The following is a 20,677-nucleotide window of genomic DNA, read 5'->3' as shown; positions in this document are numbered from 1 at the left end:
CACATAATTCCTTACAGTTCATGCTCACATCTTAACTGGCTGATGCTGTGGCTGCTGATTGGGACCCACAGAGCGCCCTTATGACTAGTGTACCAAGGCGGCTGGGGCGGAAATCAGTACACAACTGCAGCTCTGTTTGGGGCGCTGGTGGAGGCTTCTAAATGGTGGAGGCTACAAGGCAGCTGCCCCTATTGTGCTACTTACAGTATAAGTCTGGACCTTCCTTCAGCCATATAAAGCAAAATCTATATAATTTAATGATGACCTCCGCTGTTATCATTACGGATAACGATGAGCGCAGTCCGGTACGGCCGGCTCACCAAATTTAGGTTGAAAGTTCAGTTTAGTCAGAATTGGATGAAACTGAACCAGAACATCACTAATACCACTAAAAATGGCGTATAATACTGTCTGAGAGACATAAACATTCCCCAGTCACCAAGGAGGTCATCTAAGTACTTCTGGGCTGGTTGTAAGGCAAGGTTAATGAAGAAGAAAAAGAAGTAGAAGAAGGAAAAAGGAGATGAAGGAGGAGGTGGAGGAGAAGAAGGCGAAGAAGAAGGAAATGGCAGAAAGAGGAGGAAAAAGAAAGAAAATATTTTTTTTCTCCTTTTTCTTATTTGTCCTTCTACTTCTTCTTCTTCATCATCATCTTCTTTGTCTTTCTTCTTCATCCTTCTTACTTGTTCTTCTTCGCCCCCTTTTTCTTCTTTATCATTCTTTGTCCTTCATCAATCTTCTTCTTTTACTCCTTCTACTTCTTTGTCCTTCTGTGTCATTCTTTATCATTCTTCTTCATCCTCCACCTTCTTCTTTGTTCTTCATTCCTTGTTTCTTTTTTTACCTCTTCATTCTTCTTCTTTTGCGTCTTTGGCCGAGACAAACTGCCTGAGATTCGGGTGCGCGCTGATACAAATTTTTAGCAAAGTTTGACCTGAAACAAGATTCAACTTTTTCAGTTCGCTTAACACTAAGTCCAGCGACATCAGCAAACAAACACAAAACAAACCTTTCTTGCATCCACAACACATAGAACCTGCTCACACCACACACAGAGAGAGAATGAGAACAGAGAAAGCTGACCACACCCACACCTGGGAAGAAAGCTGACCACACCCACACCTGGGAAGACAGCTGACCACACCCACACCTGGGAAGACAGCTGACCACACCCACACCTGCGAAGACAGCTGACCACACCCACACCTGGGAAGACAGCTTTTATGTGTACTGACCTGGAGTGATTGACTGACTGGAGACACAAACATGCTCAGCCAGTGCAATCCCCACCCCTGAGCAGGAAAGCTGCAGATCATCTGTAGCACCACAGATCCCAGGAGACAGCCGTAACAAATAATATCCATGGCTGAGAACACCGCCTCTAGCTTCTATCTTTTTTTCCCATAGATACCATCATCTCCGGCTTTGTTTGACCCCTCAGACTTTAGACCCTTGGATCCAACACAAGAACCGATCTTTCCTCCAGAGTTACTGGTAGGTTCACAATTTGAGCTATCCGAGGGGTGCTGATAAGTATTGAGCCCACCCAGAAAAAATTGAGTTAGAAGGCTGAAACTGCCGCACTGTTCTACATATCCCCCAGGATGCACTTGTGACGTCTCGCCTGCAGCTTTTTAAGTCCTTGCAAATGGACTTCTTCCGACAAATCACTCATTTGCAGCATTAGTTGCCTCCAAAACCCTCCCAAACCTTCGTCCCTTTAGGTGTCTTTTGAGATTGGGGAACAGATGGCGGTCAGACGGAGCCAGGTCGGGCGACTGGGGTGGATGGGGCATCAGATGAAAGGCTAAGAAGGTCATTTTTGCAGTACTGGCCCCTGCTGTGTGTGACGGGCATTGTCATACAACAGGATGACCCCTTTGGAGATCTTTCCTCGATGTTTTTCCTTAATATTTTGCCTCAGCTTTGTCAATAATGAGCAGTAATATGCTGCATTGATGGTTGGACCCTTTGGGAGGTCCGTGAGCAGAACTCCCTTCCTATCCCAAAAAATGGTTGCCATTTGCTTCTGCGCTGACCTTTGCACACAAACGTCTTTGGCCGGGGGAACCCCTGTGCCTCCATTCCTTAGACCGTTCCTTTGTCTCTGGATCAGTAGATCCATCATCACCAGTTACCAGTTTGTCCAGGTCATCTGACTCATTTCTTGCAGAATACTCCCCAGCAGCCACCGATGTCTCCACCCGTCTCTTCTATCCGGGATCCACTCAGCTGTAAGCCATCTCATTCCCAAGTCGTTGTGGATAATGGCACCAAGTCTCTCCCTGATATCCCCAGATGTGTAGCCATACTTCTGGCTGATACTCGGCGGCCCTCCATGGTCATGTCATGGATGGCTCTCACGTTTGCAGGCACGGAGACGTAGACCGGCCTCCACCGGGTTTATCACTTTCAACACCGAATAGCCAGTTTTAAGATTTACAACCCAACGTCTAACTGTTGCCTATGAAGAGCCGCCATCACCCAAAGCTTGTGACGTCTCATCATGGATCTGCTTCGCACCATGGAGAAACAGGAACGTGATTCTGGTCCTCTGCTCCTCCACACTGAACGTCTTTGGAGATGCTCCATGTTCACTTAGGAAAAAAAGAGATAAGTTAAAGTCACGGGTGCCGGTAGTTAATTTTTGCATCACTGAATATAGACAAGTACACCCTGAAATTTCAAGGTCCCTAGCTCCATTTTTTCCGGGTAAGGCTCAATACTCATCAGCAACGCCCCGTATGTATGTTTCACCAATATTTTCTTCATTAACTTTCATCATCTCCTCCAATTGTAGATCTGGAGGTAGAATTATTATCATCAGTGGAGGCATTTGTCCAAGTATGCATCCTGTGGTCATATTAGGCTTTGCAGCAGCTACCTGGCATTGGTTGTTTGAAATAAATTTACAGTCTGCTGATATCCCTAAATGTTTTTGCACCCCTTTCAATCCGATCTACCGATCTCTGAACTACATTTACTGTATATTCTAAACATTTTCTATAAGTTGCTATGTTAGGATAAGCTGCGATTCTGATATATTTTCCTCCCAGCTGTACAGGGACGCCCCGCGGAAGCTGCTGGTCTTTAAAGGGGAAGGCATCACCTGGTATCAGCCGTCTGACCTCAGGGAGCTCTTAAGCCTGAAGGCTCAGCATCCTAGCGCTAAGCTTGTGGTGGGGAACACGGAAGTGGGTGAGTAATGAGACAATGTGCTGAATATAACATGATTATCATATACCATATGATATATACACACTGATGGCCACTTTATTAGCGCACCCAGCCCTTTCATGATTGGCCCTTCCCTGTACGGTAATTCTCCCCGTGACCCCGGAGTGCAGCATAAAATCACATAAATGTTTTCCGTGGATCAGTTTCAGTGTGAATCCACATTAGATGGGAAAATCCAGCAATCGGAGCGACTTCCAATGAGGCCGGTCATCGGTGTTAGACTAGCCGGGGTCTCACTGCCAACAACGGAAGGGGATTTTCTCGTGTGGAGAGTATACCGAGAATGGCGCGATTAAGAAAAACATCCAGCGAAAGGGGATCCTGTGGACGGAAACAACTCATCACTGAAAGGGGTCGGAGGAGGATGTCAGGAATCGTTCTGACCAACAGGCTGCACAGTCAGCTGAATACAACGCTGGAGCTCCAACTAACGTGTCCGAACGCACAACTCGCCGTTCCTCCGCACGGATGGCTATAACAGCAGATGACCAATTCCAGCGCCATTGTGTCTAAGAGAAACAGAAAGACTCCAGCGGGCAAAAGAGCACAAAACTTGTATCACTGAGCAGCGGAAAAACATCTCCTGGTCAGATGGATCCAGATTTCTGTTGCTGATGGGAGGTCAGAATTTGGCGCAAGCAGCATGAATCGCTGACCCCTTCCTGTCAGCCGGACAGAACATGTCAGCACCGCCATCTAATCTGCAGCAACTACAAGAAGCTTCCTGTCCGCAGGGGCCGATATTTCTGTAGAACGAGTTCATCACCTGGCAGAATCTACACCATGAATTGCTGCGGTTCTGAAGGCCAAAGGAGTCCGACGCCACTAGATGGGGGTCTGATAAAGGGGCGGTCGGTGTATAATCTTACTGACATTGATGATTGAAGTTGCTTTGTTTGTTTTTCCAGGGATTGAAGTGAAGTTTAAGCACATGTCGTACCCGCTGATTATTGCCCCGAGCGGCATCGCTGAACTAAATGCGGTTGAGCGGACTGCAGAAGGTAAGATCCGTAAATATCCAGTCGCCGCATCTCATGGCCGTGCGTATCGTTCCATCAGTGCGTTCTTCGGCAGGGATTCGTTTTGGTGCCGCCTGCAGTTTGGCCACACTCGGTAACGTTCTCCAGAAGGCTGTATCTGACCTGCCCCCGTACAGGACAGAGGTGTTCCGGGCCGTTCTGGAGCAGCTCAGGTGGTTCGCAGGACAGCAAATCCGAAATGTGGCTGTAAGTAGGACTCACAGGTTTACTGTTACCTATATGGCACCAACATATACTGCAGCGCTGCACACAGATTACACATCTACAGTACTCTAAAATAGTCCACAAACTACAGCCATATGGGAACGACTGAGATTGCAATTACCTGTTATCCCCACACTGACCAGTGTCTATGATGGTGTCTTCCAGGCCATTGGTGGAAATATCATGACGGCCAGTCCGATATCGGACCTGAACCCTGTCTTCATGGCGAGTGGCAGCACGCTGGTCGTCGTCTCTCAAGGTGACAAAACTAGATTTCCTATATATGGTCAGTAGAATAGGGCTGAGGTGCAGGAATGTATGTGCCCAAAGCCATTTATAGTGCACTGTTTTCTTATGAGGCCAGGGGGCGCTATAGGCATGCTGGGCCTACAACAGACGCCCCATCAGTCCCTCTTACCGTATATTGGTAATAATGGCGCCTCTATGGGCTGCAGTTAAGCTACGTATTTATGTCAGTTACTGCCGTTTTCTGTGCAAGCCTGGCCCTCACTTAAAGGGGGTCGATGACTTTTGCATTGAACCTATTAAAAGCAATGAGCATTTGCATACTGAAGTGGTTCTCCGGCTGCTGCAAAACTACAACTCCCAGCATGTCCTGATACATGCATGCAATCAAAGCATGCTGCAAGTTGTAGTCCTGCATCGGTGGACATGCTGAACCTCGACCCCGTATCACAGGAGCTGGCATATCAGACAGAAGTGCAGATACTGGAGAACACATTGATAGATATATACCATGTACAGTATATGAGTGCAGCCTTAACCAAAGGTCCAAAAATGTATTTACAGAGAAGGAGCGGACCCTCCGGATGGACGAGAACTTCTTCACTGGATACAGGAAAACAGTCCTGGAGCCGCATGAGATCCTCCTGTCTGTTGAGATTCCTTATTCCAAAGAGGTAACGGGAGGTGCAATGGGACAGCCAGGGGTGTAAATGCAACTCGCCGCAAAACGCAGAATTGTCCCCTCTTCAAGAAACAAGTGTGTGTGTATATATGTGTATATATATATATATATATAGGCCAGGGAGGGGTGCTAATAATTTGTGGGGGACATACTGAAAGGGGCATTGGGGGAAACAACCAGATGGGGAAAGTGTAGTGGAGAGATGAGTCGTGGCTAGAAGAAGCCCTAATCGCGGTCTGGGCCCAGACAAGGAAGAACTAATACTGTGTTTCCCCGAAAATAAGACAGGGTCTTATATTCATTTTTGCTCCCAAATATTTCATTTTTACATGTATAGCTACGTGGACACTATTTAAAAATCATGCTAGGGCTTATTTTTGGGGTAGGTCTTATTTTCAGGGAAACAGGGTATATACAATACTCTCCCCATCCTACTGCTTCCTCCAATGCCCCTTTCATTATGCCCCCATACTAGTGCCCACTCTGTGCCTCTCAAAATAATAATAACCCCTCTGTGGCCCCACAAATTACCTGTGCCCCCTCTGTGGGCTAACTAAGTAATAGTGCTCAACTAATACTGCCCCCATCTTTGTTTCCTCAAAATTATTATTATCGCAAGCAAGCACAGGTGGCATCTTCGCTGATTGGTGACATCTATTTTCGTTTTTTTCTTTTTATTTGTGCCCAGATCGCCACGAAGACTTCTTCCAGCCACAACTCTTTTCTCCGCAACATTATTACCATCCTATTGCAATTCCCAATGCCCCTTTCAGTATATCCTTATAATACTACTGCCGCTTTTATGCCTCTCAGAGTAATAGAGCTCCCTCTGTGGCCCCACAAATTAATAGCACCCTCTCTGTGGACCATTTAAGTAACAGTGCCCCTTTTGTGACCACAAAATTAATAGTAGCCCATCTTGTGGTCCACCTAATAGTGCTCCCATCTATGGCCCCACAAAATTATTGTTACCTCCAGTGATCACAGGTGACATTTTCCCTAATTTGTAACATCTGTTTTCTTTTTTGTCCTTTATCTGAGCCCAGAGCATCATGAAGACACAACGTTTCTCTCCATGACACTCTCCCCATTCTGCTGCTACTCCCATACCCCTTTCAGTGTGCCCCCTTAGCACTAGTGCCCTCTTTGTGCCTCTCAAAGTACTAGTGCCCCCTCTGTGGCCCCACAAACTAATTTTACTTACTCTATAACCCAACTCATCATGCCCCCACAAATGGATAGTGCTCCCCATATGTAGCCTGCCCCCTCCCCAGTCAGCAGCAGAACACATTTACTAACTTGCGGTACTGCCAGATGCCGCACAGCTCCCTGCAGTACATGACCTGACGCCTCCCCATGTCTCCTGCTCTCAGTACAAAGAGCAGGAGACATGGGGAGAGGGGGATTGAGCGATGTACAGTACTCCATGGGGATGAATGGCATTCAGCAGTAATGTATGGTTTATGCCTGGCGAGTCATTAGGTTGGACAATGATATTCTGTTTCAAGGCCCCCTGCCCCACGAGCCCCATAGCAGCTGCATGGTCTTCTGCCATTGACTGCATGCCACTGTAGACAACTACAGGAGCTTTACAGTTTGCCAACAGCTCCTCATATTTAAGCTTTCGGTACCATGTGACATTGGGAGGGTACCGTGTGGTCAACTACAGCTACATCCCAAGTTATCAGGTCTGGAGTTCAGCAGGAAACATTTATAAATTATTTAGGTCAACTAAAGTGCTGGAACGGGGGACGCTGGTCTACATGATGTTCCCTACGGGGGGACGCTGGTCTACGTGTTGTCACCTATGAGGGACACTAGTCTACATGATGTCCCCTATGGGGGATGCTGTTCTACGTGATGTGCCTTACGGGGACGCTGGTCTACGTGATGTCCCCTACGGGGGACGCTGGTCTACGTGATGCCCCCTACGCGGGACGCTGGTCTACGTGATGCCCCCTACGGGGGACGCTGGTCTACTTGATGCCCCCTACGGGGGACGCTGGTCTACTTGATGCCCCCTACGGGGGACGCTGGTCTACTTGATGCCCCCTACGGGGGACGCTGGTCTACGTCATGTCCCCTACGGGGGACGCTGGTCTACGTCATGTCCCCTACGGGGGACGCTGGTCTACGTCATGTCCCCTACGGGGGACGCTGGTCTGCGTCATGTCCCCTACGGGGGACGCTGGTCTGCGTCATGTCCCCTACGGGGGACGCTGGTCTGCGTAATGTCCCCTACGGGGGATGCTGGTCTATGTCATGTCCCTTACGGGGGATGCTGGTCTATGTGATGTCCCTTACGGGGGATGCTGGTCTACGCGATGTCCCTTACGGGGGATGCTGGTCTACGTGATGTCCCTTACGGGGGATGCTGGTCTACGTGATGTCCCTTACGGGGGATGCTGGTCTATGTGATGTCCCTTACGGGGGATGCTGGTCTACGCGATGTCCCTTACGGGGGATGCTGGTCTACGTGATGTCCCCTACGGTGGATGCTGGTCCATGTGATGTCCCCTACGGGGGAAGCTGATCTACGCAATGTCTCCTACGGAGGATGCTGCTCTACATGATCTCTTCTACGGGGGACGCTGGTCTACTTGATGTCCCCTACAGGGACGCTGATCTACTTGATGTTTCCTATGGGGGACGCTGGTCTACTGGACGTCCTCGACGGGGGATGCTGGTCTGCGTGATGTCCACTATGGGGGATGCTGGTCTACGTGATGTCCCCTATGGGGGACGCTGGTCTACTGGACATCCTCTATGGGGGACGCTGGGCTATGTGAGGTTCCCTACTGAGGACAGTGGGCTCCTATGTGAGTTTACATGCTAGACCAATGCTCCATACAAATTTCAGGTATTCTAGCAAGCAGTGGGAGATCCTCTAGACTGAATACAAGTGTATGAAACCCTCAGCTATGAGATGTTCTAGTTTTGTACAAGAATGTTCTCATTCACTGACGACAAGCAGAGATCTTAAAAACAGTGAAGAATTGAAAGACAAAGTCTATTAGAAGGTTGCATAGCTTTTCCTTATACAATGATTGAGCTTTATTCACACTGAACCAGAACCGCAGCGACTGCTGACTTTCTCTTTGATGTGACAGCGTGAATATTTCTCTGCCTACAAACAAGCGTCGCGGCGGGAGGACGACATCGCCATCGTTACCAGCGGGATGAAGGTTGTTTTCCAGCCTGACAGCCATCAGCTAGAGGAGATCAAGCTCAGCTATGGAGGCATGGCCCCAGTCACCGTCATGGCAAAAGACACTTGTGCAGCATTAGTTGGCAGGTAATTTATTAATTCACTATAGTCACACCCAAAGCTGCATTCGTAATCTGGTAACCAGAGAGCAGTGCATTCTGGCATAATAGATATTGAGGATCTGCTTGACTATAAAGTGAAGTAAATCCACCATCGGTTTTTAAGGGCAAACTGCAAAATTTTAAATGCAGCTCTGGATGTAACTGGAGTATAAGATGGAATGAAACTCATAATTATTGCTAGAGAATCAAAAGGCATTAATCATGTATCATGAGGAACCCTGCCGATCACCTGACTGAAGAGGCCACAGCGCTCCAGTGAGCACCGCGTCCTCTTCTCAGGTCATTCATCACATGGCCTGACATCACCTCAGCCCCATTCAAGCTACAATATCAGGCATGGCTGCTATACAGTGCATGGCGCTGTGCCTGGTATGGACTGAAGTGACAGCAGCAGTCACCCGAGCACCACTGTCCCTTTAATCAGCTGATCAGCGTGGATCCCGAGCAACGGACCCCAACGATCCATAATGTAGTTCAGAAGAATTCCTTTTAAGTAGAATATTTTGGAACACTTTGGCACTGATGAAATGAGGACACGGCCAATTTTTAAAGTCTTGTGAGTCTCAAAAAACAAATTAAATTTTTTTTTTAAAGGGTATTTCTGATTTTGTCATCTCTGCGCTTGTAAAAAAGTATTAGACGCAGTTTTCTCATTTGCCACTAGATGTCAGCAGAGCATATATTACTCTTCCATGCTTGTAGTTTGGCAGTCTGCTAACTTTTTGACTTTTGCCTGTTCTGAGTTGCTATGTAAGATGGAGCAACAGAAGATGTGTGACATGCCATTAGAGCTCGCTGTCATACTAGCGGTTGGCTGACGGTCACATGATCATATTCGCCTTCTTCTACTGCTGCTGACTTGCCGTTCCTTTCTTAATACATGGCTTCTGGCCATAACTCAAAGCAGCGCATCATTGATGATATCGTCCATGGAGAAGGGCCAGATGTTTGTCCATTCCCCATCGCAGACACATTTGCTGGTACCAGTACCGGAGAGGCTTGTATGGAGGTTATAGGCAGAGGATACGGTGGTCGGTGCGTGGAAACAGAAACAGAACTGATGCTAGAAGTGGGACAGAGTAACTCTAAGGGCAGTCTCACACAGACGGTTTTAAATGCGGTGTTTTACAATGTTTTAGAATGGCGTTTTTAACGCGCCCCATCATGGCAATGGGTGATGCGATGCTGCAACGCCAAAAAATAGAACAGACAGCGTTTGCTTTAGCGTGCTTTAGAAACGCTCGTCGAAGAAGCTCCACTGAAATAAATGGGGGGTCAACACCAGCGTTTCAAAACCTGCTAAACGCTGTAAAAAAAACACCCGTGTGAGAGCGGCTTTAGTAACAGGAATCGATAAAAAATACAAAAAAACCCCAAAACACAATATTTTTAATGTTCTTCCTTGTGGCGAGCACCAGGAGGGTGTAGGGAGTCTTATAGGCCATGCAATGCTGCCTGGGAAAAAGCTATGCAAATGAGAGATCGAATAATGCTCTACAGCACCACCTACAGTAAATCAGCTATACTAAGAACCAAAGCCCGACCTTTATAACAGGCCTTGTAACATGACTAAGGATGTAATCCGAACCAGAATAGCCATGTACACAGTGCTGGCCTGAGGTTATATACCACCCTGTGCAGAAATCTGTTGGATGACTCCCTCCCGTTATAAGAAACAAATGATACATATATATATATAGTACTGCTATGCAGTCTGCTTGTGCAGAAGGATAACCACAACAGAACAGCTCAGTGAATAAATACGGTACCAGAACCCGGTTCATAACATAAATACAGCACTGGAACTGACCTTAGTGCATGGATACAATCCCAGAACCAAGTTTGTAACCTAAATAAAGTAGTAGAATTGTACAGTAGTGTTGCGGGGGCATAGATGGGCTGACGGTAGCACCTAGGAACATAAGAGGGGAGGAGACAGTCAGTAGGAAGATTCTTCATGTAGTTACACAAGATGCCACTGCATGGAAGGAGAAGATCATCTGGCCAGGTGGACCTAAGGGGTGCGATTGCCCACAGCCTACTTCTGATTGGTGCGCCAACCTACAAGGTTGGACCGTCTCCCTGTGCGACTGCATCGATCGCATATAGCTAAGGCCAGCCATGCAAGTACAGACAGCTGTTTCGGGATTCTCGCCCCTCATCAGTGCTCAGTAGGGTTGTGGTTGGCTGGGTGAGAGACTGTCACTTTGAGTCTGGGGGTGGGGGGGGGGGGTGGGGGGCATTGGTGTTGTGGAAGATTATTCAATCCCTCATTTGCATAGCTTTTTCCCAGGGAGCATTGCATGGGAAATAAGGCTCTCTACACCCTCCTGTGTTCTCCATGAGGAGAAACATTACTTACTGTGTACTGATTAGAGGTAAGAACCCCAAAATTGCTGTTGGCACAGGGGTACTCTGGTTTGGGTTATATCCCTAGTCATGCTGCAAGAGCTATTACTGGTCGGATGTTATATGTAAATAAGGAAGATGGAACAATACCCTCTGCAGCGCCACCTATTGGATGGCAACATACCTGCAAATCAATGTCCGACCCTTTTATATAACTTTTATATAACTTAATAACAATGATTGGGAATTGAAAACCAAGCCAGAATCCATACACAGACAGCTGTTTCGGGGTTGCAGTAGGTTTCTGGCTTTGCTAGTCAGAGGCCTATGACGTGGATTGGGAGTGGTATCATCACATAGAGAAGATACCTTCCACTAGGTGGCGCTGTGGAGGAATATTCCATCACTCATTTGCATAGTTGTAGTTTGCTATTGTTTGTAAGCCATTGATCCCTTTTGTTCTCTCCACACAGAGAATGGAATGAGCACCTCCTGCAGGACGCCTGCCGACTCCTAGCCAAAGAGATGTCGCTGTCCCCTAGCGCTCCTGGAGGAATGGTGGAATTTCGTCGGACTCTGACTCTCAGCTTCTTCTTTAAGTTTTATCTTACAGTTCTTAAGAAGTTGGAAACAGATTTAAGAGGAAATGTAAGAGCGAGTCTTATGACCTCCTCTTGGGGTTATTTTGTTCTACAAGTGGCAGTAGGGAATGACTTATATAGTGATCAACCACCTCATTGGGAATTTAAAGGGATCCTCCAGTTATCATGTTGTTTCCAGGAAACTGATAGTATTTATGATTTGGACTGGTTTTCTGTTCCTTCCTTTCCAATCACGTACACTTTTAAAAATTATGAAATACCTGTTTCTGCCACCAGAGGGCGATCTGTATGCAGCAGTTTGTACGCAGTAACGGGTCGATCCACCTTTTTAGGCGATTACGGCTTTCAGATGTTGGAAAACAGATTCCACAAGGTAGCGAGCATCCTCCATACTCCCAGGTAGTTTTGGCAAAGAATTCAAGGGAGCTTTGCCGGGCCGCTGCACTTCAGACAGTGCTGTCAGCTTGTGGTTCTGTCCGCATTAACAGGGCGGTCAATATCAGTTGATTGCCAGGGATCCCAAATGGTGAACCCCCACCAATCAGCTATTCATGACCTATCCTGAAGGTAGGTCATCAATAAAAAAAGTCCCAGAAAACCCCTCTAAAAGCAAGATGCTCCTCCTGATTAATTACTCATCATTTCAGCATCTCTGCTTGCTGTACATATGTGTGTGCATATATCTGCATGTGCAAAAAATTGCTACTTTTTTACTCCAGAAACTGGTGTAAAAAGTTCTGTAAATGTGCTGCATGGAATCATTCTCTCTCCACTGGTTCTCCCACAGTTTCGTTGGTGCCCGTTCCCTGCTGCACCCTTCTTCCAGCTCCAGCGCTGAGGTCCCATCACAGGGTCATGTGACCAGTGCAGCCAGTTAATGGCTGTATATAACTTATGTTACTTGGTAACTGGCTGCAGCGGTCACATGACCCTGTGTCAGGACATCATCGCTGGAGCCGGAAGAAGAGCGCAGCGGGGGACCGGGGGCACTGCGGGAAATCGGGTTCAGTATGGGTTTTTAGGTTTTTATAGAGCGCTAAGCAGATTGCAACTTATTTTTTCTCTCCCCTGACCGCCCCTTTAAGAATCTATGTATACACAGAAGCTTTATCATCCCCTCTACATGTTTTATGGTGCAGTTTGTACCTCCTTTTTCTATATCATATGAGGAGTCAATAGTTTAAACTTATCACATGCAATTTTTTACAAAGTCACACAATGTTCACACAAGCCCCTCCCACCGCCGACGGGGCGTTCATAGGCTGATTTGTCATAAGAGGCGTCATTTAAATCAGAACGCCCTTCTTGGTTATTTTTCACATTTTTTATTTTTTTTCTACTTTCAATTCCTTTAGAACAATTTCCCCGGCACCGTCCTGCCGGAATACGAGAGCGCCACTGAACTGTTCCATAAGCCGCCCACGTCCGGCGTGCAGCTGTTTCAGGTAAGTTCGGTAGTTGTAATAAGCTCGTAGCTCGGGGGTTCACTCATTGTTAGATTATTCTACATTTTGATAAAAAGATGCTGCCGATGAAGGAATCTGCAAGAAAAAAATGTTTTGCTGTTATGGCCACCAGGTGGCAGCACTCATTACACCCAGAATAGGGAAAAGTCACTTAACCCTTTCCAATCCACTGTCTGACGTCTAAAGACATTCTGATTGAAGGCTGTACAGCTCCAATGTCGGAAGACGTCTGGCAGGATATTCTTACTGTATATTACTGGCCGCTCTGTTGTCGGGGGCCTCTCCAACATGTCACATACCGCAGTACTGGCTCTAGCCAGTAGGTGGCGCCATTGTATAATGGCAGAAAGAGAAAAACCCCTAGGAAACTCTGAATCCAAAATTGGATTGCAAAGGGTTAATGTAAGTCTCCCTAGAAAGAAAGGAGGATGGCAAAGTTATAACGAGCACCGATCCATTATATCACACACTGCAGTATATGCAATATATTTCTGTATTTGCTTTGCAGGAGGTTCCAGCCGGGCAGGACCCTGACGACTTTGTAGGTCGTCCCATCATGCACTTGTCAGCCATGAAGCAAGCCACAGGAGAAGCCGTGTACTGCGACGATATCCCCCATTACGAGAATGAGCTGTATCTAGCCTTAATAACCAGCACCAAGGCGCACGCTAAAATTATGTAAGTGGATGAATTACTTTAGGGGGCACAAAGGGGCACTGTTACTTTGTAGGGGCACAGAGGGGCATCATTACTTTGAAAAGTTACAGAGGGTCGTTATTAGTTTGTAGGGGTACAGAGGGGGCACCATTACTTTATAAGGGTGGAGAGGAGCATTATTATTTTGGGGTGACTTACTTTAAGAGGTCACAAAAGGGCACTATTACTTTGAGGGGGTAGGGCACAGAGGAGCATTATTACCGTACTTTGAATGGGCACAGAGGGACACTATTATTTGAGGGGGCACAGATTAACACTATTATTTTGAGGAGGAACAGATTGGCACTATTTAAGGGGGCACAGAGGGGCACTATGACTTTGAGGGAGCACTGACTGCACTATTACTTTAAGAGACCCAGAGGGGAATTATTGCATTGTACGGTTACAGAGGGGGCACTATTACTTTGATTGGACACAGAGGAGCACAGATGGGCACTGCCACTTTAAGGGGGCACAAAGGAAGATTATTACTTTGTAGGAGTACAGAGGAGGCACTATTACTTTAAATGGTCATAGAGGGGTATGATTATTTTGAGGGTCACTGTTACTCTGTGGGGGCACCGAGTGGCATTATTACTTGGCGGGGTACAGAGGGGTGGGGTTGGAGGCGTGGATTGAGATATTAAAACCACATCCCTCTTCTTATACTTTGAACATTAGGATACATTCATTGGTTTTATTCATTAAAAGTATAGATAAGGGAGGAGATTCCAATGGGGAGGGGTACACAGAAGGGGACCCCATTTGGGCTCATATGTCACATCAAGCAAAATCCAACACACATTATAGTGAATACTGAATATCAGACACAGTGATATATACTGTATACCACAGACTGCTGCTGTGAGGCCCAAAGAAAGGAGGTTCGGGTTACCCCCTCCCTCCTCTCTTGCCTCGTAGACTTTCAAAGGCCTCCCTATAGTAATGTGTGGGGTCCTATTCTGGCTGTTATGGGGGTCCTCACATGTTCTATCATAGATGCTGCTTGTGCTTCTCTACAGATCCATAGATAAATCGGGGGCTGCGGCCGCTTCGGGGTTCGTCTGTTTCCTTTCTGCTAACGATATTCCAGGAAGCAACGTGACCGGGATCAGACATGACGAGCTGATATTTGCAGAACATACGGTAAGTGCGATCAGGGATCTGCCAGCCGACATCGCAAGCTGCTCAATCATTAGGAGCCGTTCAATTCATTGCCTAAAATGGCTGATAACAGGGAACAATACAGACGCACAGCAAATGGAGTGCAATGTTCCTTTAAGCTCTGATTCATACCTTATAGGTGACTTGCGTTGGACACATTATTGCTGCGGTTGTCGCCGACACCCAGGAACACGCACAAGACGCTGCTAACGCTGTGAAGATCACGTATGAGGAGCTGGAGCCCATCGTTACAATCCAGGTACGTGAAGTTAGGAATTAGCTTTTCGGATGCAGAGCTCCTTATCTACGTCCCTTCATGCAGCTGTAGACAGAAGAAAAAAGTTTTTCTGCCTGCAGCCACCACTAGGGGGAGTTAAGGGCATTCTGATTTATACAGCTCCCACTGAGCTAAGGGGGTCGCTATTACTACTGGGGGCACTAAAGGGGCACTGTTACTTCAGGGGTCACTGAGAGGGGGCACTAGTACTATATGGTCCACTGAGAGGGGGCGCTATTACTACTGAGGCTACTATTACTATAGGGACCACTGGGAGGGGGCACTAGTACTATATGGTCCACTGAGAGGGGGCACTATTACTACTGAGGCTACTATTACTATAGGGACCACTGAGAGGGGGCACTAGTACTATATGGTCCAGTGAGAGGGGGCGCTATTACTACTGAGGCTACTTTTACTATAGGGACCACTGGGAGGGGGGACTATTATTATAAGGGCCACTGGAAAAATGGAGGTAAGATCATATGTTGTGATAAGCCAATCCCCTACCCAGGCCCCCTTTTTTTTTACCTTGGCTGGTATTTTTTGGTGACAACCCTATGTGGGGAGGTCTGAACACGCATCTCCTGCTGGAGGCTGGAATGCTCTATCTTGGAGAAGAGTCTACCCTTGTGTCTGATGCCACAAACTACTTGGCCATATTGGATCCTTGGATGGCCAAGTGGTCTAAGGTGCCAGACTCGAAAGTAGACTCTTCCTGAACACTCTTCTGTGAGCACTTTTAGATCCGCTCCAACCTGGCGTGGGATGGGGTCGTCCTCATCAGGTCTTCCTCCCCTGCCGGATTCTGCATATAATCTCCTCTTTTTGCACAATTTTTCCAGGATGCCATTGACAAGCAGTCGTTTTTCCTTCCTATCAAGAAAATTGAAAATGGGAGCATCGAGAAAGGTTTCCAGGAGGCCGATCACACCCTGGAAGGTGAGGGCTCTCGGTACCTTTGCAATGTACCGGTGCATCAAGATACAATATTAAAGGGGTCATCCCACGAAGAATATCGGGGCCTATTTATTATGTCCTAGATGCCAGAATTCTGGTGTACAAATGTCACAATTTGGTGCACGGTCCAAAACAGCAACTTTTTAAGTACTTATGCCACATTCTTTCACTTGTTGTAATAGTGGGTGGGTCCAGTATTCGGGGGTGGGACCAGATGCGGCCTGTCATATTTCCTATAATTTGGCATAGATCATACATAAGCCTACTCCAGCTCGGAGCTGCACCAGATGAGACCGACATATTAAGAAACTTGCCCATCCTAATACATGTGTTGCTTGTAGCCGGGCATATAGTTTATGTAGACCAGGGAATGAAAAGCCGCTCTCAGTAAACAAGACTCATTGTTTCTAGTTACATCCAGACCAGAGTTATAAACTTTTTTTTTTTCACTTTCTAAAAATGTTTGTATTCTCAGATATTCCAAGACTAATTTTGAAATAGCGCCCCCAACTGTTGCTATTCTATGTCCAAGGTGGTCATACAAGCTTGGCTCAGTCTTGTACATGGTCAGACACGCTCAGTCTTGTATATGGTCGTAAACACTAGGTCTTGTGTATGGTTGCACATGTTCAGTCTTCTACACAGTCGCAGATGCTCAGTCTTGTACACGGTCGCACACGCTGAGTATTATAAATGGTCACACACGCTGAGTGTCATACACTGTCACATACTCAGGGCCGCTCAGTAATGTACACGGTCGCACACACTGAGTGTTATACATGGTCACATACTCAGCCCCGCTCAGTAATGTACACTGTCGCACACGCTCAGTATCGTACACGGTCGCACATGCTTATAAATGGTCACATAGTTAGCCCCGCTCAGTCTCGTAGACGGTCACACATGCTCAGTCTTGTACACACGCTGATTGTTAACCAACGGTCACACACTCAACCCCGCTCAGTCTTGTTCTCGGTCGCACATGCTCAGTCTTGTACACGGTCGCACATGCTCAGTCTTGTACATGGTCGCACATGCTCAGTCTTGTTCTTGGTCGCACATGCTCAGTCTTGCTTCTTTCTCTGCTCCCCTGGCTATGTGGAGGGATTTCTGTTGTTGTGAGCGTCCGCTTCTGAAGCCCCAGCGTCTTCTCTGCTTGTCAGAGGAGATGATTAGCAACTCCAGTAATGGAGCATTCACCCGGGTGAGTGCAATATCGGTGTGAGAAACTTGAACCCATATCACACATTTAAGTTGGGCTCACAAGACTTTGTTTGCCAGCGGGTGGCGAATGTATCTCTCGGGCGGAAGCATGCACAAGTACACAATGACATGTACTTGCTGCATAACGCCAATCACCATACACTATCTTGGTATGTGCGCCAGTAATTCATGTCAAGATAGAACATGCCACAATTTTTTTCCCCGCACGTATTTTGCGCACAAAGTGTAAGCGGCACAACTAAAAGTCTATGGGAGACCGATACTGCGCCAAACTGTGAGACCGGCATTGAAACTGTGATTTCTCCTGCGATGCGTTTTGTGAGAAATATGCATAACAACGATTTTTACACGTTTGAAAATCGCATGTAGTTTCAATAGGAAAAATAGAAAAATCGCATCACATTGGCGTGACAACCGCATCTTCGTGCCACTGATGCAATTTTTTTTTTGCTGCCATTGGAAATAATGGACGATTCTGAAACAGAATTGCCCAAAAATAGGACGTTGCAATTTTTCAATCTCCGCCCACCAGCCCGAGAGAAAAATCGTCCGTGAGAATTAACATATTGAAAGTAGTATATTCTTCTCCCATGCGATATCTGATGAGATCACAATCCCTCAGGTATCAGGCGTGAATACACCCCAACACTCTCACTATTTGCTCCCTCTCATCTTTGTCTCCAACTATCTGCTCACAATTTATTTGTAGTCTGTAAGATGGAATCACATCGGTCTGCAGCGGAGCTGTATACACAAAACGGCAGGAGATTTATAGCCAAGACTACTTGCAAATTGCTTCAAGCTTTACTGTAGGTGCACTGGAGCAATAACAAATGATTGTAAGGGTGGCCGTACCTACCTTCTGGGGGTGCACTATGACGCTCCGACCCATGGCTTCCGGGGGCTTCCAGTAAGCTTGTGTTCTTGTCGTTCCTCAGGGGAGATTTACATCGGGGGTCAAGAACATTTTTATTTGGAGACAAACTGTTGCATCGCTGTCCCGAAGGGCGAAGACGGAGAGATGGAGCTGTTTGCCTCCACGCAGAATACGACGGAGACGCAGGTAGGACCACTGAGGGTCAAGGAAGAGCAATGGTGTCCACTGCAGCCAATCAGAGTGCAGCTATGGCACTGGTCGCTCATGGGCTATACCCCCTTGGCACTGGTTACTCTATATGACCTCCATGCCTTCAGTCCTTGCCTATCGTCATTGCATCATACATGTGACACGTAACAGACCCATTTTCCCGTCTCCACCGTAGAACTTTGCGGCCCGCGCTCTCGGGGTTCCTGCTAACCGTATTGTGGTCCGTGTGAAGAGAATGGGGGGAGGCTTTGGGGGAAAGGAATCCAGAAGTACCATCCTGTCTACAGCCGTGGCAGTGGCAGCGTACAGGTAAGGTCTTACATTTTGGCTCTTTGCTTAGACTGTAATTTAACCCTTTCACTGACCGGACAGTATTTATGGTACACGTCACCCTCCTGGACACATTTAGGAAATTTTTGCAACAAAGCAGTTATGTTTTTGTAAAAAGCAAAAAATGCATAAAAATCTCATTTTTGCCACTAAACTCGTAAACTCCTGATAGCTTATCCTCAGGATATGTCATGAATAGTAGACCGCCAGGTGCCTGGAAGCCTGGATCCCCGCTGATCGGCTGTCTGCTTCAGCTCAGTGCACTCGACTGGCAGACAGCTCCGTTCTCACCACAGTGGCCTGGCTTGGTATTACAAGCAAAGTTCCCATTGAAGTGAGTGGGAACTTTGCCCGCAATACCAAGCCTGACCACTGCAGTGAGAATGGAGCTGTCTGCTGCCTCTAAAAAGTCAGCTCAGTGCATGAACACACCGGCCCAGAGAACAGCAGATCAGTGGGTGTCCCTGCTGATGGGCTCCTGCCGATCACCTATTGATGATGTATCCTAAGGATGGGCCATAAATGGTTTACAACTGGACAACCTCTTTAAAGTCACGATGCCCTTGGAAGAGGAAGGGTTAATGACATCGGATACACTACTGTTGGTCCAACTTGTCATTTTGAACCTGTAATTATGTAGGACGGGTCGCCCTGTGAGGTGCATGCTGGACAGAGACGTGGACATGCTGATAACCGGAGGCAGACATCCCTTTTTGGGCCGCTATAAGGTATTTTTGCAGATCTCTAACTAGTGAGAAATTTGACATTCCCACAACTTGATGCCCACTAATGGCGTCATGCAGTACTGGAGTCACACTGTCATGTGTAGCGCCACATAGTGCCCAATTAGTGCCACACAGTTCTGGCTCATTCATTAAATGTAATCCTGCCTGTGTAACGACATTAGGGTTTGGGATCAGTCCCTCCATTAGCTCCCCGTACAGATGGAGGGCATCAGTGCACCCTCCGCACAGACAGCCTTCAGGACACCTCAGTGCCCACTAACCCTTTCTGCGTGAACTATATCTGATACATCATATTTCAATATATTTGCAGGTCGGCTTCAAGAAAACAGGACAGATAACGGCGCTGGAAGTGTCTTATTATTCAAATGCTGGAAACTCATGTGACCTGTCTCATGGGGTAAGTATCCTTATACAACCGGTATTAGAGCCTCCTGCTGACCATGACCGGACACCAGGATCCACTGCATATAACCCAGAGAGGAGCTGAAACTACATGGGAATAAAGATTAACCATAGGCAGAATGTAAACTGTTCAACAACATATGTGTAATACTTCAGAGCTGCACTCACTATTCTGCTGGTGGAGTCACTGTGTACATACATTACTTACCCTGTGCTGATCCTGAGTTACACCCTGTATTATACTCCAGAGCTGCACTCACTATTCTGCTGGTGCAGTCACTGTGTACATACATTACTTATCCTGTACTGATCCTGAGTTACATCCTGTATTATACTCCGGAGCTGCACTCACTATTCTGCTGGTGGAGTCACTGTGTACATACATTACTTATCCTGTACTGATCCTGAGTTACATCCTGTATTATACTCCAGAGCTGCACTCACTATTCTGCTGGTGGAGTCACTGTGTACATACATTACTTATCCTGTACTGCTCCTGAGTTACATCCTATATTATACTCCAGAGCTGCGCTCACTATTCTGCTGGTGGAGTCACTGTGTACATACATTACTTATCCTGTACTGCTCCTGAGTTACATCCTGTATTATACTCCAGAGCTGCACTCACTATTCTG

At 47.0% G+C, this 20,677-nt stretch overlaps 1 protein-coding gene across 1 annotated transcript in view; it reads left to right on the top strand.

Moving 5' to 3' along the window:
• Positions 1 to 20,677, top strand: part of XDH (xanthine dehydrogenase) — a 54,075-nt gene that overhangs the window by 18,343 nt on the left and 15,055 nt on the right. Inside the window, exons 7-23 of the mRNA XM_066594801.1 lie at positions 1,408 to 1,494; positions 3,057 to 3,198; positions 4,146 to 4,238; positions 4,312 to 4,463; positions 4,647 to 4,740; positions 5,292 to 5,401; positions 8,520 to 8,704; positions 11,562 to 11,736; positions 13,046 to 13,135; positions 13,665 to 13,834; positions 14,875 to 14,998; positions 15,156 to 15,275; positions 16,139 to 16,235; positions 18,416 to 18,540; positions 18,740 to 18,873; positions 19,535 to 19,622; positions 19,951 to 20,037. Of these exons, the coding sequence (XP_066450898.1) occupies positions 1,408 to 1,494; positions 3,057 to 3,198; positions 4,146 to 4,238; positions 4,312 to 4,463; positions 4,647 to 4,740; positions 5,292 to 5,401; positions 8,520 to 8,704; positions 11,562 to 11,736; positions 13,046 to 13,135; positions 13,665 to 13,834; positions 14,875 to 14,998; positions 15,156 to 15,275; positions 16,139 to 16,235; positions 18,416 to 18,540; positions 18,740 to 18,873; positions 19,535 to 19,622; positions 19,951 to 20,037 (2,073 nt within the window). The remainder of the gene's footprint in view (positions 1 to 1,407; positions 1,495 to 3,056; positions 3,199 to 4,145; positions 4,239 to 4,311; positions 4,464 to 4,646; positions 4,741 to 5,291; positions 5,402 to 8,519; positions 8,705 to 11,561; positions 11,737 to 13,045; positions 13,136 to 13,664; positions 13,835 to 14,874; positions 14,999 to 15,155; positions 15,276 to 16,138; positions 16,236 to 18,415; positions 18,541 to 18,739; positions 18,874 to 19,534; positions 19,623 to 19,950; positions 20,038 to 20,677) is intronic.

This window comes from Eleutherodactylus coqui, chromosome 3 (genome assembly GCF_035609145.1).
Source record: "Eleutherodactylus coqui strain aEleCoq1 chromosome 3, aEleCoq1.hap1, whole genome shotgun sequence".
Lineage (NCBI taxonomy): Eukaryota > Metazoa > Chordata > Amphibia > Anura > Eleutherodactylidae > Eleutherodactylus > Eleutherodactylus coqui.
The sequence above is the reverse complement of the archived record's forward strand: the minus strand, read 5'-3'. Positions and strand labels throughout refer to the sequence as shown.